This window comes from Strongylocentrotus purpuratus, unplaced genomic scaffold (genome assembly GCF_000002235.5).
Source record: "Strongylocentrotus purpuratus isolate Spur 01 unplaced genomic scaffold, Spur_5.0 spur5_scaffold_2, whole genome shotgun sequence".
Lineage (NCBI taxonomy): Eukaryota > Metazoa > Echinodermata > Echinoidea > Camarodonta > Strongylocentrotidae > Strongylocentrotus > Strongylocentrotus purpuratus.
Genome location: NW_022145605.1, coordinates 29,142,109 through 29,168,784, shown reverse-complemented (window position 1 = coordinate 29,168,784; position 26,676 = coordinate 29,142,109). Strand labels below are relative to the sequence as shown.

Genomic DNA, 26,676 nt, shown 5'->3' with positions numbered 1-26,676 from the left:
CTTTATACATAGACGATCGTTGACAGCTGACCGAGTAATAATTCATGCAAACTTGATGGTCGCCATTCTGTTTGTCGATATCATCTTCTTTGCCGGCATCAATCCTATTGAAATTGAGGTAATCTTGATTATTTTGTATTCTGAGGTTTCTGGAAGGCTATCCATTTCCCTTGTTTTCCTTATTAAAGCCATGTGCTACATTCAACTATAATATTAAACAAATACCAGAAATGGACACTCTTTCATCTTAAACATGTATAAAAGTATATTTCAAATTAAAGAAATATCAATACTCTACCAACATTTATTAAAATCAAGCTTCGAGTTTTCACGCTTGGATCGCCACATTCATTTAACGGTTAGTAGGTCTGATTAAGAAGAATGCAACAGCACAAAATAGAGCAAGTAGCCATTCAAATACTAATGAACATGTGCATCTGTAAGACAGTCTTGCTCAACAGTTTAAAGGGGGAAAAGAATGAGAAACGATGAGGAGGGTCGAGCTCTTGATGTCAGATGTAGTCTAAGGACTGCATGGTTTTGACAAGCACGGTCAAGATGCCTCTCCTTTCCACCCGAGATCGTGGACGAGCCGTGTGATACTTCCAATGCTCATCACAATTTGAGTGGTCAGATGCCCCATTTTTGAAATTATCTTTCAGATACTCACTCAAGCGTGAGTTGTATGAATCCAATTGCATATCATCTAAACTGGGAATAATTTACATTCATTTATATTTATTTGAAAATCTTAACTACAAATAGTGTACAATTTCTTTTTTGTGTGGATATATACATGTATATATATATATATATATGCTGAGTGTGTCAAAATGGTTGTATCTGGTGTAGCCGAAAAAAAAACCACTTTTTTTTTTTTACCTGTCTCCGTGGTCAAGCTGTTAAAGGATTTGGTGTACGCAACCAAAGACCTTGGTGTTATTCCCGGAAGAGACTGTTTTTGAAACCTTTGTAGTTAATTTCATCAAAGGAAGGCATTAAACGAAGAACAACAAAAACGCGACGCAAAATATTTATCTCACGTTTTTTGTGTACATTTTCAGTATTATATATTGAACAAATAAATCACTTTCATTGGATAATCTTTCGTCACGTCTTCACTATCTAAAGAATGAATATGAAACCAATCAAAGTTAAGAAGTGAACACTCAAGAAAGGTTATTAATATTGTTTTAATCAGTGTATATATGTTACACTTTTATAAACCTTTACAGAACTATACAAAAAGGTAGGACATAGTATACATTTTGGAAAAAAATACACTTGTCTATTTCATCATCGCTATATTGCTCCCAACGATTCCTTGAAGAAAGGGACGTCATGGCCATGGGTTTCGTTACAGCCCTTATGACTCCTCCTTGCAATCATTTTCTAGTTTATTCAAATGATTCAAGGAATTTAACAAATCTAGGATAGTTTTGTACATATGTATGCGTCTCAATTCTGCCCGCATTATATCTTATCTCTTATGTGAACCCCTTGTATAGTATGCATGCAAGGCATATGCCTTCATCCTGCACTACTTCTCCCTAGCAATGATGTTCTGGATGCTCGTCGAAGGTGTACACCTCTATCGTCAGATCATCCAAGTTTTTGACTCTGGTAATCCTCGAACTTGGGTTTATGGAATCTTAGGATGGGGTAAGTTGATGATTACACTCACATCATTTATATGGTGCCATATTTCTGCATCAAGAACTGCATTCTCCGTTTCGTTGACGATCAGCCATGCACGAAAAAGACGAAAAAATTGATGCGTGGCTGATGGTTAAGGAAACGGAGTTAAGTCCTTTGTCAACTCTGTTTGTTGCTACGGCAGGGAGCCAGTAAAAAATGAATTCGTTCAATCAAATCATGGAAATGCAAGCAATACTTTAAAGTCAACTGGTAAACGCTACGTTTACACTATGTTCCCGGCGGCCACGGCAACCACGTTTCAGGCCACCGTGGACGAAACGGGATTGACGTGACACAACGCGGGGGACCGTATGGGCAAACGTGACAGGCCGTGATTGCCGTGGATACCGTGTCAGATTTTAAACTGTCAAAAAAATTGCCACGGCAGTCACGGTGCCGATGGGAAACATAGTAGGCCGTAAAAAAACTTGGAGGTGGTCCGTAGTGGGACGGGAGGCCCGCATATTCCCTGGCATCTTACGGTCTTTTCAAGTTTTGCCACGTTCTGCCACGTTTGGTGCACGTTTTGTCACAGTTCCTTCATAGTTGCTGCGCATTTCGTCCCGTTTTGCCACGTTTTGCCACGGTTTGCCACGGTTTTCCAGGATTCTCACGGCAGGCCAGTGTGTAGGGTAGCCTTTTTATCGCGTTTAATCACTGCGCAGCCCGGCGTCTGACGGTTTACGGGCGTGGCGCGTTGCGTTCGATCTGACACGGCGCACGCGGTCGGGAGGCAGTATATACAATACTAGCGCGGCAGGAGCTCCATTCAAGCCTGAGCAATCGACGACACATTACTGCATCTACAAAACGAAGAAACAAGGTCAAGCTATGCCACCAAAGAAGCCAAGACGTTCGAAGGCCCTCCGTCCTGCACCACCACCACCACCAGTAGTGCTTCTTTTTATACCGTGGGCACAATCGTGCTCCAAAGCTGCCAGGCGTCCACGTTTCATCCGTAGAAAGCCTTGACAGAACGTGAACAATGTGTCAGAACTTGATCAGAAAGTGAGAAACGTAGAGACCCCATCAGAACGTGACGAGCCGGGAGGGAACGGTCTGGCATCCGTTGTAGAACGCGGGCCGAACTGTAGTACCCTTGGAGCCTCCGGGACTCAGCATCCCCTTCCCCCCCCCCCCCCCCCACGGCCCTTCACGGATACCGTGGTAGACCGTGAGAAAACTTGGCTGACGCACGGCCAGCGCATTGGAAATTTGCAATTTGGGCCAGTGCGTTGTCGTTCGCTAGGCGTGCGTCATCATTCGTTACTGGTTCGTCGAGCGCGTGGACCCATGCTATGCATTCGTCGTCATTCGCTGTGTGCGTCGGGATTTGTACACGCCAAAGGCACGCCAGACATGCGTGGAGCGCGCTAGACCAGCGCCAGACATACGTGGAGCACACGCCCTGTATACGCACAGCGCGCTAGCTACACGCTGTGCATTTTGTCTCAGCTGGCTAGCTTTTCCAAAATCATGACAAAAGTTAGGCACACAGCCTTTTTCGATTTCCAATGCGCGGGCCGTGCGTCGCCTATGTGTGACCACCTCTGTTGAGAACGCGGTGCATGCGTGGACCATTCGTCCAGCGCGCTAGCAACAAGGTGTGCATTTGTGGAAGTTGTTATCATGTGCGCTCTGTGTACGGTCTGTATGCGCACTGTATGCGCCCTGTTTCCGCTCAGCGCGCTAGCAACACGCTATGCATTTGGTGTCAGTTCGCAGTAGCTTCGACAAAAGTTGGCCAGTGCGTTGTCGTTCGCTAGGCGTGCGTCATCACTCGTTACTCGTTCGTCGAGCGCGCTGGACCAACGCTGGACCAGCGCTATGCATTCGTCGTCATTCGCTGTGTGCGTCGGGATTTTTTGAGCATGCTCAAAAGTGTGCGCGGAGCTCGACGCATGAATGTACACGCCAAAGGCACGCCAGACGTGCGTTGAGCGCGCTAGACCAGCGCCAGACATACGCGGAGCACACGCCCTGTATACGCACAGCGCGCTAGCTACACGCTGTGCATTTTGTGTCAGCTCGCTAGCTTTTCCAAAATCATGACAAAAGTTAGGCACACGGCCTTTTCCGATTTCCAATGCGCTGGCCGTGCGTCGTAGAACGCGGTGCATGCGTGGACCATTCATCCAGCGCGCTAGCAACACGCTGTGCATTCGTGGAAGTTATTATCATGTGCGCTCTGGGTACGGTCTGTATGCGCACTATATGCGCCCTGTATGCGCTCAGCGCGCTAACAACACGCTATGAATTTGGTGTCAGCTACGAAAAAAGTTGGGCGCACGACAACGCACTGGCCAAAATTGCAAATTTCCAATGCGCTGGCCGTGCGTTCCCCATGCGTCCCCTCTGTGTGACCGGGCCTTTAGGCACGCGGCCTTTTTCCGATTTCCAATGCGCCGGCCGTGCGTCGTCTATGTGTGACCACCTCTGTTGAGAACGCGGTGCATGCGTGGACCATTCGTCCAGCGCGCTAGCAACACGCTGTGCATTCGTGGAAGTCATTATCATGTGCGCTGTGTGTACGGTCTGTATGCGCCCTGTATGCGTTCAGCGCGCTAGCAACACGCTATGCATTTGGTGTCAAGCTCGTTGTAGCTTCGAGAAAAGTTGGGTGCACGACAACGCACTGGCCAAAATTGCAAATTTCCAATGCGCTGGCCGTGCGTTCTCCATGCGTCTCCTCTGAGTGACCGGGCCTTAACAAAACTTGAATCCAGAGATAAAATTGGTCCCACGGCGCACTACGTTTCGGGCAAACGGGGCTGCCGTGGCCGCCGGAAACATAGTGTAAACGTAGCATAACTTCTTCCGATCGAGGTGTCATTTTAAAAAACAGATAATGAACTTTCTAGAGAATGATTTTCTCTTTGGAATTCAGATACCGCCCGCCAAACGACCTTTTGGTACTCTCTGTCTTTAAATTGTTTTAATCCCTCATGCGTGAAATATGCATCATATGAGTTGCATCAAAAGAAAGAGGAAGGTCTTAACTTTACAAATATGTGTCGTTTATTTAATATAATTGTCATTACTTTATGATAAAACATTGATAACTCTCGGTTTCATTTCTTCTGGGACGCACTGTACAGTTCAGATATTCGAATCTGTTTTATGGCATTTTACGGTGGGGTAAGTTCAAATGAAGGACGGTTTTACTAGACAACGCTGCTAGAGGCAAATCAATACCCACTGCTACTGAAAACTAAGCTAATAATGAATCTTTACAGTGATTTGGTTGTTAAAGTAATATAGTTTGGCTTTAATTTAACCTACATGTATATAATCAAAGTATCACATCCGCCATTTGCAATATACCATACTATTTCCTTCTTTTGAAGGTGGTCCAGCCGTGATACTCATCATAACTGGAGGCGCAAAGCATCAAAGCTATGGCTATGAACGAAGGTGAGTATAATTTATTGAAAAAATTATTATTATCAATATATATATATATATATATATATATATATTAGTCCACGGAAATCAGTTGCCTTGTAATATTATAGTTCAAGTGACAAATATTTACAAAGGTACCCAAAATGAATGCAATCAATTTAAACTTTGCATAATTGAAGTAAAAGTTTTATCTTTATCTTCCAATTTAAAATACAGTTGCTGGCTGAATCCAACAGATGGGACAATCTGGGCATTCACTGGCCCGGCTATTGCAATCGTACTCGTAAGAAACTCGTAATAGTGTGCGATCTGTTAATTTGTTTTTGTTTGTTTTGTTTTTGTTTTTGTTTTTGTTTGTTTGTTTTGTTTTGTTTTTTTTTTTTTTTTTTGGGGGGGGGGGGGTTTAGTATGCGGTGTTTTTATTCTTTATTTTTTGGGGGTCGTACGGAAGCTTGAAAAGCCTAGATATTAGTATTATGATTAACCTTTAAATATGATTTGGGTAATTTCCTCCAAAATAGCGATAAGAGAAGATTAGAATAATGTTTTCCACATTATCTTGTTGTCTGGCACCACGTTCTTCACTATAGATTTTAAAGAAAAATCCAACCTCAACATACAACTAGTATAACGTAATGGAAACATATCAGAGATCCAGACCGGCAAAAGTTTGTAAGAAATCGAACGAAAAAGAAGAAAGTCTTGATATTTTAAAGTTGTTATCGCTAGACGCATTGGAAGTTTAAAATGGCCAAAGCAGTCATGTCACTGTGGTGTAGTGGCGGATAATTTTCCTCTATTTTTTCAATACGAAAAGTTTCTAAAGTGTCAATTTATTTCATTAGTGTATGATAAAGAGTATGTAACCCGTGATAAGGCATGAACCCATGAAAAGGCACCTGACACACACACAAAAAAAAACAGAAATTGATTTTAATTTTGTTTACACGACTAATGAGTGCGTTTTTTAATGCTACGTCACAATCCAGGGAAGAAATATCGAATTTGAGATTTGAATAGATTGATTAATATCATATTTCATACATTAATAATTCCTATCTTATTGGTTTAATTTATATCACTTTAGCCATTCAGTTTCTCATATTTTCTGTCATTATACAAGTAAAGTTATTACAAGGGTTGGTTGTCCTTTTACGTTTCAAACGAACATATAGCAGCTGCACTCTCAAATAGGGCTCACGTTTCAGTTCAGTTCAGTTCATTTTATTCAAAACCACACAAAGCATGACATAATCTGTTACATAAAAAGAGACTGGTAATAGTACATCAATCAACATATTCTAACTTGATTACATCATTAACTGAATGGTTTTAGGACCCCTTTAGAAGCTAAGCTTGTGAGCGGGGCCCTATAACAGTTTGCACTCCAACATAAAATAGCAGCTAATAAATCGTAAAATTATGGCTCCCTTTTATATTGGTTCAACTTTGCATTTTAAAGTGTACAAATACAGCACTCTTAAACAAAGTCTACAATTTTCCTCTCAATTGAAACTAAGCAGCTCTTTCAATCACCAGCTGCAACTTTTCAAATAACAATTTTTTAAATATTTTACCCCGCCTTTTTTTTATATGTACTACGTAAAAAACAAACTGTGGAAGTACTGCAAATGCGCACTTGAAACCATGAGTTTACATTATGAAATAGAAGTTCAATGTAGCAAAATGCTCGTTATCTCTGTTATCTCTGATTGCAACACTTATTGCTCAGTGAGTAAAGGAGATTTTTCAAAGGAAAAAAGGCATATATTTAATCGAAATATAAATCTCGTTCATTTTTATATTTTATGCATGTTTTGAATTTTGAGGCCTACGTTTTTTTATAACGTCGCATCGTGATATCTGAATACAATTTTATCCTAAGCATGATCGTCGGCAAAAGAAAAACAAGTTAACAGTCCTTAATACTAAAAATTCAACGTTAGAAGCTTGCCTTGTGTCTGCAATAATACATATATATTTATTATAATTTTATCATTAGCAGGAAAGTTATTTAAAATGTATAATTTATTTCCACTTCTAGGTCAACGTAGTTATTCTTCTACTGGTTGTAAAGACAGTTGTGTCTGCATCTCGAGGTCAACTTGACAATGATAAGATCAAGCAAATCAAGTAATAACCTAATTACATTTTAAGAAATGTTTTCATTTACGATATGTTCTTGGGTTACCTTTTGTCTCGATTACGTAAATGTTTTTTTTCGGAGTAAATCCTCTAAATTATGTATACTTACTTATGAATTATTATGAACGCAGGCTTACGCCTCTATATTCAGTTCTAAATTCTTTCTTTCATGTAATTTTGCCAAATCATTTTGTTTTTATTCAGAGCTGATCTTTGGAGCCCTCCGTTTCTTCTCGGATTGCTTGATATATATAGGATATTGGCTCATTAGGGGTTGACGAATGTGTGCGAGTGTGTTTGTAGATTCATGTGGGTTTGGAAGGGTGTGAGTCGGTTTGTGTGTGTGAGTGTGTGTATAAGGCACGTACCCACGGGGGCACGGGGGGGGGGGGCACGTGCCCCTTAAATTTCCAAGATCGGTTGAACTTTTTTTAGATCCTTTTTTTTTTTTACCTCGATCGATTACATGTATGTGCCCCCCAAACATCGAACTCTGGCTACGTACCTGGTGTGTATGTGTGTGTGTGGTTTTGGATATATTTGTGTGGGTTAGCATATGTGTGTATGCGTGGGTTTCGATAGGTGTGTGTGGGTACTATTTGAAAGAACTTATCCGATGAAAATACAACTTGATATAAACGGAAAACTGAATGAATGTAGAATATAAACTTATCTTTCATTATTGCACAAAAGTAAATTATAACCTCATTTTTCACACCCCTCCAAATTAAGGGTCAACAGGGGTCAAATTTTCCGAAATTACAGTGACGACATAACATGTGCAACCCATCTGTTCACCTTTATTGCTGAGGCTTAATTAATGCAAAGCCATTGTGAATAGGCGTACTCTGCATAAAATGATGTCATCAAGTCGATGGCAAGTTTTTTAGGTCGATATCTTCCGATTTTCAAAGCTTTAGTTTTCGAGTTTTCAGAGAGCTCATACTCATCTGACAGACACTAAAATTGCATATAATTGATATTATTGTAATCTGTGGCTCATAAGTTTTCCGCTGATATATAATTCATCCATTTCATTTTTCAGTTCGGATATGGTCTTAAACTTGTGTCTCGATTTGGATAGGTGGGTTCCGATGGTTTTTTGTAATATATATGTAAAATCACTGTGTAAATTATTTTGTCACTACTTTGCAGAGCTGGACTTCGGAGCACTTTGTTGCTCTTCCCCCTGCTTGGTATCGCTTGGATATTGACACCTGTAGTGGCAGTTTTTCCTCACGTCAAGGCGTTGGAATACACCTTCAACCTGCTCAATTCTCTTCAGGTATCTTATATAGGTTATCAGAGATAACTTGGCGTAGTAATCACTATGATGTCAGTGTATGATGATTTTGATTTCTAATGTAAAAAAAATGGGCACTAAAAGAAAGAGAGAGAGGGCGGGGCCGATGAAACGAAGATAACCCTACCTTTTTCTTTAAAGAGAAGGTTGAGCTCTTTGGCTCTTTAGAAGTAAAAACAAAAAATTTGAAATATTTAACATACCATTTCACAATAAGGGAAAATATCATGTTGAAAATGTTACGTCATTTCTCTCAAATTCCAAATAACCAAATATATCATATCTTTGGACCAAAGTTTGATCCTACTAATTTCTGTAGTGCCGTACCATGTTTGTGTGCAATGATTGTCCATCTGACAAGAATTTTTCGTTTGTTATTTTCAAAAGCCGCACAGGCAATCAACGCACATTATGTCCTAGATAATTTCTGCCTTCTTGATGTAATGGTCTTATCAGTACTCAAATATGATTTTAACCATGCACGGGCATATGTGTCTTCAACATTTTTACTTGTATTTTTCAATTTTGTTTTACTACTACGAGACGTTCATATCTAAGTTAAGGGTTGTGCATGTATCGTACTAACGTAGATAATTTCTGTTGTATCCTTGCAGGGGTTCTTCGTCGCATGGCTCTATTGCTTTCTAAATTCGGAGGTATGTAATGAAATCATAGCTGGCATCAGACATTCAAGACAATTTTATTTCGGGGAATTTGCTCTGTAAAGAAGTAAAGATGGGCCTTATCGTAGAGAAAGGATAGCTATGATGCAACAGGCAAAAGTGTAAACCTTACGCCCCACAATATGCTGCTTGTAATTCGTGTTTAGTGTATAAAGGCAAGTTAATTTCATCGTGGATTTTGTATTATAAGTAGGCTATATAAAAAATAATATTCGAATATTGATCTCCCAACCGCCTATTTAAAGAAAGAAATTCTTCAAAACTGCAAGTGTCCGATAGTCTACAGTAAATATGTGCAACTCCTCGAAACAGGCAAGACAGACAGTGCACACGATATGGCGCTTCCAATTTAGGCTTTAACATGAAATCAAACAGAGAGTCTCTATTATTGTGATTTTGTATTATTACAACAGGTTCGAAACGCCATCAGAGAGCATGTTCGCAAATCTCGTGAAAGCAGGGCTTCGATCACCCATCCCAGTACAGTTTCAACAACTGAAGTAAATGAAGTTTAATTTTACACTTTATCTAATTATGCAATAATTATATTTTTTTCTTTTTATTGCAATAATAGCATATATCTGCCAAGTGTTTTTGTACGCGCATGTGTGTAACCGCTCGATTCTGATTCGAACATAATTTGTATTTATTTTTGTCTGGGGGGGGGGGGGAGGCGTCTGTTATACGTGATGATGCTAGCAAGAGGGAAATAATACTGGGAAAATTTTAGTCTGATTAATGTTTTTCATGAGCCTCAAAATGTTATTTTTCGCGTGAATCAGTGTGCTGGTATGAGAATCATTGTTTTTACAGTGTTAACTGAAAGTGCAAGAAAGAGGGGAAAAATATTGGGAAATTTAAAGTCTCATTAATCTTATTCATGAGCCTCGAAATGTTATCTTTCGCGTGAATTATTATTGTGCTGGTATGAGAATCTTTGTTTGTACAATGTTAACTGAAATGACACGGCCACATTGTCTTATGACACTTCTCTCATGAGTTTGTTGGGGCGAATGAATAACGACGTTTTGTATAACAAAGGCGTTTGTCCAGTGAAATGCTGCTCCCCAAATTGAATGTGTGAAAATTGGCATTGTATGGTTGATTCATATGAAAAAATATGTTGGCTACATTCAAATGTAAAATTGTTATATTCACAAACAAACGTGTGTAGAGGTGTCGTGTTCTTTTATAGTATTATTATTGTTTTAGTATTCAGGATCTAATAATATGCATTTTTATTTTTATTGCAATCATATATGGTTACTTTCTACCTCTCTTCTTCTTCTTCTTTTTTTGGCGGGGGGGGGGGGGAGATATTACTTTTTTATTTTATTTATGTTTTCTACCATTTTGTTTTGTTATCTACCATTTTGTTTTGTTTTCTACCATTTTTGTTTTGTTATCTACCATCTTGTTTTGTCAGGGAAGTGCAGCTAAGCCTGGTATGAGGTTGATCCGAGTCGCTCCAGCTCCAGTAGGTCCAACACAAAACCAAGCCGGTGTCTCTAGTCACTCAACCTAAGGCCTAAGCAGTAACACCACGTCCTTATAAGAGGTGCCCTAAATGAGTACCTCAAATACGTGATTGAGCATATGAAGGTTGCGGGTACGAGCTCCTACAAAGCAATGATGTCCTCTTTAAAGACATTGATCTACATTTGTCACGCAACACCCGGATTTACTATATAAGTTGGTAGGCCTACCTAAAAGGATTTGTTTAATTAAATTCACTATGCGGTGATGATGCTTACTGGTGACAATATTTCCAAAGTCTTTAGAAAGCGAATAAAGACATTGTATCATAAAAAACAACATATTTGTTGCAATTAGTGTTATGCAGTAGTTGTTTGTACGGTAATCTTTTCATGATTTTGATTGGAGGTTTAATTATTTAGCGTTTTTATTCAGTTTGAGTTCTTTGATTAACTTTTTCTTTTGAACTTGTTGTTTAATTCAATTTACGAAAGGTTAATGTAATAATTACGGTATGTTTTGTAATCATTTATTTGTCTACTTCTCTATAACATTTCTGAGCCGAAACTATAATTTTGATTTAATCATTGTTATGTCTCTGGAGTCTTTTTTTTCTCCAGTCTTTAAACATCTTCTGGATATTTTCAACGGAGTTTCTTTATAAATTATTTGTATACTATAATATAAAATATGAAGTATTTTTTCTTTAATGTATTCGTTCTCCTAGTGTCTTTAATTACTCGCCTGAAGCCTACGAAGCCTATGTTTATATTTACTTCCTATACCATGTTTTTTAAACTTCTATATACCGGTCAACCTGTATGATTTTAGACATTCTTGTCATTGCGCTCCTACATGTTCTCATATTTTGTTCTTTTCTCAGTTTTATACTACATGGTTTCAGTTTACCTACTTGACATTTCATGCAATAGTTTTTAAGTCAGAATTAATTCCTCATGTTTATGTTTAGTATCGTGTCATGACCGAGTGTCATCAAAAATCAAAAAATAAATAAAACAATTGATTTCCTCCTTGTGCCCTGTCTTTGTTAGCTGTTTTTAATGAAATGCAATACATTCTATTACCTTCATGCTATATTTTTCAGGTCTTCTGGGTGCACCAGTTGGTCGGGAAGAGGGACTATTAGGTTACAGTGATTAAGTTTGCTTTCCTCTTCCCCGGCAGCCAACTGATGCACTCAATGGACCTCCAGCCTAGATTGTGCATTTATAATTGACATTATCTTAATGTTTGTTTTCTCTTATTCACATCGTTATATTTCTTGTGAATTGCCGAATAAATAATAATAATAATAATAATAATAATAAAACATGGAATCTTATTACCATGACAATAAAACATTTGATATATAGTTTTATAGTTAGCTATGTAAAGCGATATTGATATGAGATTCGATGGTGTGGTGTTATTTATGTTGTTGAGGTAAAATCGGATTATTTATATTTTTTGGCTGTCTAAAATGTTGTGCTAGGGGGAACCGAACAAAATAACAATCGCGTTATGCAAAAATATTGAAAAATCCTTGTTAATGAAAATTTTTGTTTTCTCCTTGTGCATGTTGTGCCTACGTGTATAAAAGGTTGCTAATTATATCATGGGTTTTCCGGCCAATTTCGTAAATTTACCTATCTAATTGATTGTCCTATTTCGTGTTGTTAGGTAAGGCAAGTCAACATTTGTCCTACATAGCAAAGACTTATGTATGCAGTTTGAATTCTGGCTCTTCAAACACATTTTTTCGTAACAGTTGAATGAATTAATTCGTAATGAGACAACTAACCAAGACTTATGCCTTAATTTGATGACATTACGAAAATGACCTTTTGAATGAACGTTTTATCAAATAGACTGAAAAGGCATCGAAATTAGCCGGAAAACCTGTAATAAAAATAACAGCTTTTTTCAAAAAAGTATGAACATTATAGTTCTATTTTGCAAATCACCATATTTTGCCCAACATGTTAGTGTATATAAAAGGGATGTGAAGTAAAATTGTAGTCTAATAGTTCTGTTAGGAAAAAGTAAAGAAGTAAATAAAAAGTTCGTTTCTTTGAATGCTGAGTGTTTTGATGCTTATTGTTAGATTGTTGTTAATGATTGAAGTTGTTATTTTTACGATGCTAATGGGTAGCTTAGCGTGCCATACGTAATGAAGCTAACAATAGAATTGAAGTGAGGAAATTTTATTATCGAATTTTCATTAACAATTACTGTATCATTGCATTAATAATAAACCGAATTTTGATTTATTTCTTAAAGTCGAAATTCAAAGAAAATCACAAATATGTCAAATAATGTATCACTAGAAACTGGTAAGCTAACAGATGGCCATCGTACAAGTTTTAGGTAAACTACACATCGGGTAATTTATAAAAATACAAATACAACCACCTCCATAGCATCTTGGATATACGAGAGACTCGTCGGAAAAATAACGATGTTTTAATGACATCACTATATGGACCAATACTGCCCAAGCAGACGACATCCCATAAAGAATGAACATAATTGCAAAGCTATTATTTCTCAAAATATAATGAGTTTAGTGTAGTTAAATGTAATGGCATTTCAAACCATGCAAAAGGGGTTATGACCCGATTCTGATAACTAAAATATTTTGCTTCTAAATACACAGGATAGGGGTTAATGAATAATCAAAGAAATCAGACTTTCAAATTGAAAAAAAAAACCGAAATGATATTAAGGATGGCATTTGTTCCCTCTTAAAACACGGAGAACATACCGCGGTGTGTGCAGCTGAATATAAAATGGCGTCTTTTTTTGTTTACGAGCGACAGATTCCTTTATTTTTGTATCGCTGCATTTGTCATCAAAATAAAACCATGCGCGGCATTTAGAGTGAGGCAGTAGATTATACATTTAGCTTGACGGTAGTGAAGTAAGAGAAAGAACTCAAGAGAAGATGACAAACAGGCGCTGAAAATGTGCCAGTTGTCATGGGACATCGTCTGCTTGTGCAAATCATTCAAATTCAAATTCAAATTTATTCATGTCAATTAACAATTGATATAAATCAATTATAAGCATTTAAAACAAATGTAAGAAATACATGTTGGAAACAGAGGGGTCCACTAAAAAGCAATGCTTGTACAAGTGTGAACACCTCAAATGATACTTAGCAGCGTTCGGAGAGCTCTTCGGGTGCTATGCCGGGGCTATATTTAGGCGTTTTGTAATTTATAATAAGCATTACTTCGAATGTTTCCAAGCATTGAATTTTGATAACCTTTTCGAATCAAAGTTTCAACTTTGCAATAATGAAAATGAAATTTGTTTTTAAAATCAAAGAATATCTACTTTAAATGTATATGCAACAAAAATTTCGAAGTGGTTTATGTATAAACAATGCTTATTAGAAATTATGCAGTCCCGTTTTCAGGATCTTTTCATGTCGGAAATATCTAAAACGTTTAGTTTGCAAATGTTTTTTTTCTCGAAGTAATCAGAGGGTAAAAGTTACGTACACATTTAAGAAAAAATGCACAATTTCTTTTCGATCGTCATTTTTAAGATACTATGTCCCTTTTGCAGCCAACATCAAATTCTGTAGAACTCTGCAGGAATTATGAATATGTCATGTACATACATGTATATCCTATCTGTGAAATTTAAACATTAGCAGTGTCCTAATATTCAAATTATGCAAGGAAACCGTTTACTTGATAGACTTCATTGTCAGACACTATTGAGTGACTGACTGGCTTGTTTTCTTCTTTGGTAATAACATACATAAAATGAGTAAAAGGGTAAACAAATTTGTGGCTTACACCCAGTAATAAAACACCCAGTGATAAAAGGGTACATGAGCATTTGTCTACATCAATAACCCACTTCTTGTAAATCAGACTATTACTTACTGGCTCTATAGCTCTTAAGTCGATTTAACAACTAATAGTCGTTATTATCCCACTTAAAGACATTTTCAAGCCCCCTTTCTTAGGGAAGTTCTAAATTAATATTATCTTTCAAATGCCGTTGGAATTTAACCTTTTCATTTGTCTAGCCTGCAAATGGTACATAGTACCTATAAGGACTATCTAGACAAATTTGGGAGAAGTAATAATTATCACCTACAATAGCAGAGACAAGTAGGCTGAAAGAAAGGCATGGAAATGGACCAATAATTGACAAAATGGCTCCTGAACGGGCATGCATGAGTGATTTTTTGAGGAAGACAAAGAGTTTTGTGGGATGCTATGACGCTACGTTTTTTTCTGCTTTCACACTAAAGAACTTATTATAGAGGTTGGATAAGCAAATCAGTTTCGTGATTCATATTTTATGTCATATGTGGTGTTCTCAATGTCCAGCAATAAACTTACACTTAGTACTATCCCATTCACATGAACTGTTTCATAACTAGTTTTTTATTTGCTATTAAAACTGGCCTCTCTTTCAAAGTATGCATGGCGACTGTGTTAGACACGGAGAGAGGGGTGTGGGAGAGAGAGTATGAGGATGGAAAGAGGGGTGCTGGAATGAGATGGGGAGTGAGAAGAAAGTTTGACGTGTGAATAAACTTGTTGGAACGAACGAGGGGTAGTTTAAGGACTTTCGGAAGTTGTGTTGATGCAAAAATCGTCATAAATCCTCAAATCTGACATCTTTTAAATAGCCAAATATACTGTAATGTAGCTGAAAATCGGCAAATTCTTATCATGTGATCGGTTTTTCTAAATAATTTGTGAAACACATAAGGAAATAACTGTGACGGTGATCCAAGTAATTTCCATCGCCATATTTTATTGGCATTGCAAAAATATTTGAAATTTAAGGTTAATATTTGGTGAAAATATGATCTATGAATATATGATTAAAAAAATGCCCCCAAAATGAACGGTTTGACTTTCCTAATTTGCGTAATGAGTGCGCGGATATACAGTGCGTTCCAGAAAAAAACGAAACCGAGAAGTATCGATGTTCTATCATAACTTAATCACAACTATATTTCACGCGTGAGTGATTAAAAGCAATTTGAAGGAAGGAAACCAAAAAGACATTTGGCGGGCGGTATCTGAATTTCGAAGAAAAACAAAAAAACATTTTTGGTAAGTTGAGTTTCTATCCTTTCATATGACACCTCAATCAGGAAAAATGAGCGAGGAATGACAAAGTTCTGTTTGTTAAAAGTAGTGCTTGCATTTAAATAATTTTATTAAACGAATTCGTTTTCACTGGCTGCCTGCCGTATCAATAAACGAAATTAACAAAGGACTTAACTCCGTTTCGTTGACAATCAGCCGTAGACGAGAGTCTTCATGCATGGCTGATTGTTAACGAAACGGAGTTAAGTCTTTTGTTAATTTCGTTTATTGATACGGCAGGCAGCCAGTTACAACGAATTCGATTAATACAATTATGGAAATGCAAGCACTACTTTAAACAAACAGAACTTTGTTATTCCTGGCTCATTTTTCTTGATTGAGGTATCATATGAAAGAGCAGAAAATGAACTTTTTTGAAATATGAATTTTTCTTTGAAATTCAGATACCACCCGCCAAATTACTTTTTGGTTTCCTTCCTTCAAATTGCTTTAAATCACTTATGTGTGAAATATGCATCACGTGAGTAGCATCAACTGAAGGAGGAGACTCTAAGCTTTCCAAATATGTATCATTCATTTATTATGGTTGTGATTAAGTTATGATAAAACATCGATACTTCTCGGTTTCGTTTTTTCTGGGACGCACTGTATAATTAGCTGAAATTACCTAATTTGCATGTTTGATGAATATTCATGATTTTTTAATATTTCAAATGAAATATATTTCCATACCTGTCTGATATACATAGGTTTCACTAATGTATCATGTTCAGTTTTGATTTGATTACATATGCGCATATTAATTAGGCGGACTTAGTTATTTTCACAACTTTTTCATATCTGCAGATTCTCAAAAATGGCAAAAATGACTTATTTTGTTGGCTTCTGTTTTCAAAACGGTAATAGATATATGAATTTTCTTTTTTGTATTTTTACCACAAAGATGATATTTTAGTATCTGATAAGTGATGAATTAAGTTGTCAACTTTGTCGAATCTTGCCATTTTTGCCAATTTTACCATTTCTGGCAGGTTTGTTGGTAATTTTGCGATATCAAAAAAATGGTATAAAATCACAACGCATTGACCGATTTTAATTCTGTTTTTTGTTTGTTGAAGCTTTTATAGAGCTTGATCATTTGCAATCATTAGATAACATGTGTTTGTTGTACTTATTTTTGGTGTGCTATACCTACTCTTATCCAAATCCCTTCAAACTTTGTAGGCATAGTCTCTAGCATCCCTTCAAGGTCACTGTATTATAAGTTCTCCGGAATCGTCCAAGCGCCATTCTGTCCATTCGAGCCGTTTTGGTGGCATTTCTTTCGCCTTACCTAGCTCCACTATTACAGAAGCTACATACTTCTTACAAATTGATCTGGATAGTCCGAGAAAAGCTCTTTAGTTTGAACTATATAAACACGTGCGTCATTGTACGCACCTCGCTGTGACACGATTGCATGTCTAGTTTTACATTTCTTTATGTTATCTACCATTTTGTATTTTCAGGGAAGTGCAGCTAAGCCTAGTACGAGAATGATTCGTGTCGCCCCAGCTCCAGTTGGTCTAACACAAAACAAAGCCGGAGTCTTTAATTACTCAACCAAAGCAGGTGCCCTAAATAACTACCTTGAACACTTGAACACTAGCATGGGAAGGTAATGGGTACGGACACCTACACAACAACGATATCCTCTCGAAAGACATTAATCTACATTTGCCACTCAAGATCCGGATGTACTAAGTGGGAACCTGAAAGGATTTATTTCTTGAATTCACGGTGCGGTGATGATGGTTGCTGGGGACAAGTCAAAGTATTTAAAAAGCGATTAAAGACATTGTATAATAAAGTAAAAAATATTGTTGCAATTAGTGCTATACCTGTATACTAGATGTTTCTACGGTAACCCTGTCATGTGTTCGATTGGATTCCTTTTTATTAAGCTTTTCTATTCACTCCTCAAGACATGGAATTTCATTAATATTGACACTAAAATATTTGATATTTCGTTCGGTAGTTAGATCTGTATAGCACTATTGATATGAATGTCGTTGGTGTGATTTCTTGGTGGTATTTTTTTCTCGGATTATCTTACCTCCTATTCCCAACTTTTTACCGCCTTACTCAAGTAGCGAATTCATCTCATGTAGGCCTTTTTTTTTGCAGTAGAAATGCCATGACATTCTGAAGGCTTTTCGGCATTGCAATGTGTTATTCTCTGCTAAATATCACGATGTATAATAATAGTAATCATAACGTTCTATTTACCCAGGGTAGCCACATTAGTTATGAAACTGCTCTTTCAGCGGGCCCTGCGTAACATAATATGTTATTACTACCCTTCTCCAATCTAATATGCTGAGCGCCTAGCTAGAAGGCAGAAGGTCCCATTGATATAAGTCTTTGGTATGACTCGGTCGGGGTTCGAACCCACGACTTCCCGTTCATGCGGCGGGCGCTCTAACCACTGAGCCACCATGGATACACTTGATAATGAAGGGTAATCTCACGGCGTAATACCTATATCATACTTCACAGGCTTTCACTACTACTTGTTGATGTCAGAGTATGCAATTTGTTTTATTATTGATCCTGCATAAATAAAAAATACATCATGTTCCAGATTTCTGGAATGCACTCACAGACTCAATAAAATCATGAAAACCCTAATTTCATTTAAATTCGATACGAAGATATTATTTCTGTCAGAGTACATTGTTTGATCTTTTTACTCGTACTGAATTAATATATACTATTTCAAGATTTCTATAAAAAAACATTACTTTATATTATAACTCCCACATACTCATACAGGTTTTTTGTTTCAGACATATTTACATCAGCATATTTTCATTTTTATTTTCAGTACCCTCACCAACACCACCATCATCATCACCATCACCATCACCATCACCACTTTATCATCAACCCCCTACCCCCTCCCCCACCCCAACCCCGATGTATCACGCTATCAAGCAACCTGTTACTGTTAAAGCCCTCCTTAATCTGCGGATTTCTTAATTAATAATTCTTGGTATTGTGTTCTCATTAACATATCGTTTTAATGTTATCTACTATTATTTGTATTGTTATTATATTTTGTACACGTTCACAAAAAAATATTATATTTTGTATATGTTGTATGCTGAAATGTGATTTGATTTCTACATCGCTGAAGAAAATAAATACATTTCAATTAGATTCAATCTCTATTATCACCATCTTCATCATCAAAATCACCATCATCACCAGCATCATCTCCATAATCATCACAATCACCACTATCATCATCATCAGCAGCAGCAGCATCATCATCTCGATCGCCATAACCACCATCACAATCATCATCACCGCTATCATCAACATCATCATCACCATCATGATTGTCAACATCATCATCATTATCATCACCAGTAACACCAGCAGCATGGACACATAGCATTCCTCTTTTATCTTCCAGTTATCAATTCTCAGTCCAATAATTACATATAAAGTCTGATAATTGATTAATAATTTTTATTTAATATCTAAGTTTAGTGACTTACAAAAATGGCAAAAAGAATTGAAAAGAACGTATCATTGCGTCAGTAATCAGTTAATCAATAATCATTTCCCATTTCACATTTAAACTGTCTACGTCTTAGATGATTATATACATTCGTAATCTTACAACAGACAGAAGAGTATACACTACCAGCAATATCAGTAACTTGAAAACTAAAATATACTCAGATGGAAGAAGCTCGCTATTTGTGATTGAATGTCAAATTAATACTTCAAACAGTTATTCTTTCTTTAGTCTGCCAGGTTGCTACGTTCACTAACAAAGTAATATGTCAGCCTGTACTACTACGGCTAATTTACTATTCTATTTAGCATCTCGTTTCTGATTACAAACATAATACAAGGAACTGTATCATTTGATATCATCATTTTAATCATCGGAAAATTTACCGTTTTCCGATGATGAAAATGATATCGGCATAAATTCAATCCTAAGTTCAAGAGAGTTAAAAAGATGAAGAGAGTTAAAAAGATATACAACTACTAATAAAACTAATATTGTATTGATATAGAAATATAATAGGTAAAACTTCCACCAAAAGCTTAGGAGAAAGTCCTGCAATGCCGCCCCGCTTTTATAGGCGGCATGTGGCGCCGAATGGCGGGCAATCAGGTGGCATTTGGCGCGAAGTAGTCACCAATCGGGTGCTGTTTGGCTCGCGTAGTGGCGCAAACAAGGTGCCCCTTGGCGCCAAGTGGCGCCATGTGGCGCGAAATCTCATTGGCGCAACTTGGCGCGCGCCATTACATTCCAGTGGATTCCAATAGGCGGATTGTTTGCGCCAAAGGGCGATATGTTCGCGCCATTTGGTGCCACTTGGCGGACACTTGGCGCTGATTGCTCGATGCAAGTGGCGCGACGAAAATTTCAATTTCTTGCCGCCACATTCAAATTTGGTGCCGTAGTGCTGTGCATGTATCGTACAAAAGTAGATTATTTATGTTGTTTCCTTGCAGGGGTTCTTCGTCGCATGGCTCTATTGCTTTCTCAATTCGGAGGTATGTAATGAAATCATAGCTGGCATCAGACATTCAAAACAATTTTATTTCGAGGAATTTGCTTTGTAAAGAAGTAAAGATGGCCTTATCGTAGAGAAAGGATAGCTATGATGCAACAGGCAAAAATGTAAATCTTACGCCCCACAATATGCTGCTTGTAATTCGTGTTTAGTGTATAAAGGCAAGTTAATTTCATCGTGGATTTTGTATTAGAAGTAGGCTATATAAAAAATGATATTCGAATATTGATCTCCCAACCGCCTATTTAAGGAAAGAAATTCTTCAAAACTGCGAGTGTCCGATAGTCCACAGTAAATATGTGCAACTCCTCGAAACAGGCAAGACAGACAGTGCACACGATATGGCGTTTCCGATTTAGCCTTTAACATGAAATCAAACAGAACGTCTCTATTATTGTGATTTTGTATTATTACAACAGGTTCGAAACGCCATTAGAGAACATGTTCGCGAATCTCGTGAAAGCAGGGCTTCGATCACCAATCCCAGTACAGTTTCAACAACTGAAGTAAATGAAGTTTAATTTTACACTTTATCTAATTATGCAATAATTATATTTTTTCTTTCTAGCATATATCTGCCCAGTGTTTTTGTACGCGCATGTGTGTAACCGCTCGATTCTGATTCGAACAAATCGCGCATCGAACATATATTTTTTTTCTGGGGGGGGGGGGGGGCGCGTCTGTTATACGTGATGATGCTAGAAAGAGGGAAACAATACTGGGAACATTTTAGTCTAATTAATGTTTCTCATGAGCCTTAAAATATTATCTTTCGCGTGAATTAGTGTGCTGGTATGAGAATCTTTGTTTTTACAGTGTAAACTGAAAATGCAAGAAAGAGGGGAGAAATATTGGAAATTTAAAGTCTCATTAATCTTATTTATAAGCCTCGAAATGTTATCTTTCGCTTGAATTATTGTGCTGGTATGAGAATCTTTGTTTGTACAATGTTAACTGAAATGACACGGCCACATTGTCTTGTGGCACTTTTCTCATGAGTTTGTTGGGGCGAATGAATAACGACGTTTTGTATAACAAAGGCGTTTGTCAAGTGAAATGCTGCTCCCCAAATTGAATGTGTGGAAATTGGCATTGTATGGTTGATTCATATGAAAAAATATGTTGGCTATATTCAAATGTAAAATTGTTATATTCACAAACAAACGTGTGTGGAGGTGTCGTGTTCTTTTATAGTATTATTATTGTTTTATTATTCAGGATCTAATAATATGCATTTTTATTTTTATTGCAATCATATAGTGTTACTTTCTACTTCTCTTCTTCTTTTTTTTTGGGGGGGGGGGATATTTCTTTGTTATTTTATTTGTGTTATCTACCATTTTGTTTTGTTATCTACCATTTTGTTTTGTTATCTATCATTTTTGTTTTGTTATCTACCATTTTGTTTTGTCAGGGAAGTGCAGCTAAGCCTGGTATGAGGTTGATCCGAGTCGCTCCAGCTCCAGTAGGTCCAACACAAAACCAAGCCGTTGTCTCTAGTCACTCAACCTAAGGCCTAAGCAGTAACACCACATCCTTATAAGAGGTGCCCTAAATGAGTACCTCGAATACGGGATTGAGCATATGAAGGTTGCGGGTACGAGCTCCTACAAAGCAACGATGTCCTCTCGAAAGACATTGATCTACATTTGTCACGCAACACCCGTATGTACTATATAAGTGGGTAGGCCTACCTAGAAGGATTTATTTTTTGAATTCACTGTGCGGTGGTGATGGTTACTGGTGACAATATTTCCAAAGTCTTTAGAAAGCGAATAAAGACATTGTATCATAAAATACAAAATATTTGTTGCAATAAGTGTTATGCAGTAGTTGTTTGTACGGTAATCTTTTCATGATTTTGATTGGAGGTTTAATTATTTAACGTTTTTATTCAGTTTGAGTTCTTTGATTAAGTTTTTCTTTTGAACTTGTTTTTTAATTCAATTTACGAGAGGTTAATGTAATAATTACGGTATGTTTTGTAATCATTTATTTGTCTACTTCTCTATAATATTTCTGAGCCGAAGCTATAATTTTGATTTTATCATTGTTATGTCTCTGGGGTCTTTTTTTTTCTTCTCGCTTCTTTAAACATCTTCTGAATATTTTCAACGGAGCTCCTTTATATATTGTTTGTATAATATAAATTGTTCTTTAATGTATTCGTTCTCCTAGTTTCTTTAATTACTCGTCTGAAGCCTACTAAGCACTTCCTTTACCATGTTTTTTTAAACTTCTATATACCGGTAAACTTGTATGATTTTAGACATTCTTGTCATTGCGCTGCTACATGTTCTCATATTTGTGTTCTTTTCTCAGTTTTATACTTCATGGTTTCAGTTTACCTACTTGGCATTTTATGCAATAGTTTTTAGGTCAGAATTAATTCCTCATGTTTATGTTCAGTATCGTTTCATGACCTAGTGTCATCAAAAAACAAAAAACAAAAACAAAAATTAAATATAAAATTTGATTTCCTCCTTGTGCCTTGCCTTTGTTAGCTGGTTTTTATGAAATGCAATACATTCTATTTACCTTCATGCTATATTTTGCAGGTCTTCTGGCTGGACCAGTTGGTCGGGAAGAGGGACCATTAGGTTACAGGGATTAAGTTTGCTAACCTCTTCCCTGGCAGCCAACTGATGCACTCAATGGACCTCCAGGAAGATTGTGCATTTAAAATTGACATTATCTTAATGGTTGTTTTATACTCATATTCACATCGTTATATTTGTTGTGAATTGCCGAATAAATTGTAATTATAATAATAATAATAAATCATGGAATCTTATTGCCATGACAATAAAACATTTGATATATAGTTTTATAGTTAGCTATGTAAAGCGATATTGATATGAGAGTCGATGGTGTGGTGTTGTTTATGTTGTTGAGGTTAAATCGGATTATTTATAACTTTGAAGATTTTGTTTTCTCCTTGTGCATGTTGTGCCAACGTGTATAAAAGGTTGCTAATTATATCATGGGTTTTCCGGCCAATTTCGCAAATTTACCTATCTAATTTATTGTCCTATTTAGTGTTGTTAGGTAGGGCAAGTCAACATTTGTCCTACCTGGCTCTTGAAACACATTTGTTTGTAACAGGTGAGTGAAATAATTCGTAATGAGGCAACTGACCAAGACTTATGCATTAAATTTGATCACATTACGAAAATGGCCTATTATATGAACGTTTTATCAAATGGACTGAAAGAGCATCGAAATTAGCCGGAAAACCTGTAATAAAAATAACAGCTTTTTCTAAGAAAGTATGAAAATTAAACTTCTATTTTTCCAAGCGCCATATTTTGCTTAACATGTAAAATTTTAGTATGATAGTTTTGTTAGGAAGAAATAAAGAAGTAAAAAAGTTCGTTTCTTATAATGCTGTGCGGTTGATGCTTATTGTTAGATTGATGTTAATTATTGAAAATGTTATTTTTACCATGCTAATATGTAGCTTAGCATGTTATACGTAATGAAGCTAACAATAGAATTGAAGTGAGGAAATTTAATTATCTAATTTGCATTAATAATTACTGTACAGGTATATTATTGCATTAATAATAAACCGAATGTTGATTTATTTCTTAATGAATAACAAAAATGTCATAGTGGTTCATGTATAAACAATGCTTATAAGAAATAATGCAGTCCAGTTTTCAGGATCTGTTCATGTCGGAAATGACTGAAAATTGAGTTTGCAAATGTGATTTTTCGAAGTAATCAGAGGGTAGAAGTTACGTACAAATTTACGGAAGTATGCACAATTTCTTTTTGATTGCTATTTTAAGGACTATCTAGACAAATTTGGGAGAAGTAATAATTATCACGTAGGATAGCAGAGATAGGTAGGCTGAAAGAAAGGCATTAAAATGGACCAAGAGTTGACAAAATGGCTCCTGAACGGGCATGCATGAGTGATTTTTTGAGGAAAACGAAGAGTTCTGTGGGACGCTATGACGCTACTTTTTTCTGCTTTCACACTAAAGAAATCATTATAAAGTTTGGATAAGCAAATCAGTTTCATGATTCAGATTTTATGTCCTATGTGGTGTTCAATGTCCAGCAATAAACTTACACTTAGTACTATCCCATTCACATGAACTGTTTCATAACTAGTTTTTGTATTTGCTATTAAACCTCGCCTCTCTTTCAAAGTATGCATGGCGGCTAGTTTAGACACGGAAAGAGGGGTGTGGGTGAGAGCCCAATAAACAGAACACCAAAAAGTAACCTCTTTTGGGAGTGTATTTTAAGTGATTTTAAAGTATAGTGCCTTTTGAACTAGATTTAAACGTTATCGACACGTGCCTTCATTTAAACAAAAAAAGGTACTCCTGTTCACGTTTTCATCGAACCTAAAAACCACCAGTTTATCACGCGACTGGAGTAACGTGATTCCACTTACCTCTGTAAATCAAGTGTTTATGACCAAATAACCACTTGACCAAGCAACGAGTTTTTTGTCAGTTAACCGATGGTGGCGATAAATACGTAATTATTTGGTCTTGTAAGCACCTTTATCGATTGGTTTCACAGGTTATCCAAGGTTGATGGTAATAATCACGTTACTTACACCGGCTAATCGTCTTATTGTTCTGTCCGTGAATCTCTGGTTATATTCAACTAGTAATTCTGAGGTGTCTTACACACCTCTTCAAAAGGTTTCAAAGTTACCATAAATGTCTTGGTTATGATAACGTGGCTCAAGCTGATTACTAATCTAAGCTGTGAAAACGTGATATGTAGGTGTGAAAATTAGTAATTATTAAGTGTTTTAAAACACCTTTTTAAATGGTAGTCAAAGTTGCCATAAGTTCCGCGGTGATGATCTCGTGACGCAAACGGATTATTGATCTAAGCTTGTCATACGTGACTTTTAGGAGTGAAAAATTAGTCATTATTAGGTGTCTTAAAACACCTATTTAAATCGTAGTCAAAGTTGCCATAAGTTCCGCGGTGATGATCTCGTGACACAAACGGATTATTGATCTAAGCTTGTCATACGTGACTTTTAGGAGTGAAAAATTAGTCATTATTAGGTGTCTTAAAACACCTATTTAAATGGTTTCAAAGTAACCATAACTTTCTTGGTGATGATCACGTAGTTAAAACTGATTACTAATCTAAGCTGTGAATCCGTGATATTTAGGTGTGAAAAATTAGTCATTATTAGGTGTATTAAAACACCTATTTAAATGGAAGTCAAAGTTGCCATAAGTTCCGCGGTGATGATCTCGTGACTCAAACGGATTATTAATCTAAGCTGGGCATACGTGACTTTTAGGTGTGAAAAATTAGTCATGATTAGGTGTCTTAAAACACCTATTTAAATCGTAGTCAAAGTTGCCAGCAGTTCCGCGGTGATGATCGCGTGACTCAAACGGATTATTAATATAAGCTGGGTATTCCGTGTTTTCCATGTGTGAAAATGAGTTATTCTTGGGTGTCTTGATGGTTTCACAGTTACTATTTAAGTTCCGTGGTGATAATCCCGTGACTGTTGGCATATTTCTATGTTCACCAGTTGATAACTGACTGTTGGCATATTTTCATTGCACCAGTTGATAACTGGAGTGTGCACATTTCCAGTTGCACCAGTTGATGACTGAGCGTTGGCATATTTCGAGTTGACCCAGCTGACACCAATTCATTTGCATATTGAATATGGGGTGCGTGCAGATCTATGATTTTTAAACAATTTATCTGAATTTTCAGCATATTTCTTAATTACTCATGATTTAGTTATATGCAATTCATTTCGAAAATACTACAAATATAAATTACCAGTTATTAGGACATTTCGCTACTTCGTATAAATAGTTAAACATGAATAAGGGAAACATTAACTGTGAACTAAAATAATTTCAATAAAGTACAAGTATACGAATTTTTTTCGATTAATTCAATTATGTAAGTCTACTTATTACCAATGCCCTTACATTGGAAATACAGACGTACCAGTATTGAAGTATTGTTGCTGTTCAACTGGTTGGAAGTTTTACCAAATGGTTCTAATGGCTCAGCTAGACCAGTTGAATTATAACTGGCCTGGATCAACTGGATCATTTAGCCCATTTCAATTTCCAGGGTTACCAGTTGGCATTAAAAATGGTTCATCAACTGGACCAGTTGCAACTAGCTTTCTCTTCTGGGATGTTTGCACCCCCCCCCACCCAACCCCCTCTAATCCCAAACTGCTTCCGGCGCGCCTGGACGTAAATTATGGAAGATCCAAGACACGATGTTCAGAAACGGGATGAGAACGTCATTATTTTGGTTCATTTATTGTG

The 26,676-nt window shown here is 36.8% G+C and overlaps 1 protein-coding gene across 1 annotated transcript; it reads left to right on the top strand.

Moving 5' to 3' along the window:
* Window positions 1-32: 32 nt before the first annotated feature.
* Window positions 33-7,240, top strand: LOC105444500 (adhesion G-protein coupled receptor D1-like). Its single transcript, XM_030991195.1, has 5 exons — window positions 33-118; window positions 1,509-1,662; window positions 5,046-5,112; window positions 5,320-5,386; window positions 7,148-7,240. Exons 1-5 carry the CDS (start codon window positions 56-58, stop codon window positions 7,238-7,240), a joined length of 444 nt encoding a protein of 147 aa, XP_030847055.1. The 5' UTR covers window positions 33-55.
* The last annotated feature ends 19,436 nt before the right edge of the window (window positions 7,241-26,676 follow it).

Excerpts from the sequence above, each read along its gene's own strand:
- LOC105444500 (XM_030991195.1), top strand. The coding sequence starts at position 56 with ATGGTCGCCATTCTGTTTGTCGATATCATCTTCTTTGCCGGCATCAAT. Across the intron at positions 1,663-5,045 it reads TTATGGAATCTTAGGATGGG|GTGGTCCAGCCGTGATACTC; the intron begins GTAAGTTGATGA and ends CTTCTTTTGAAG. Across the intron at positions 5,387-7,147 it reads CGGCTATTGCAATCGTACTC|GTCAACGTAGTTATTCTTCT; the intron begins GTAAGAAACTCG and ends TTCCACTTCTAG.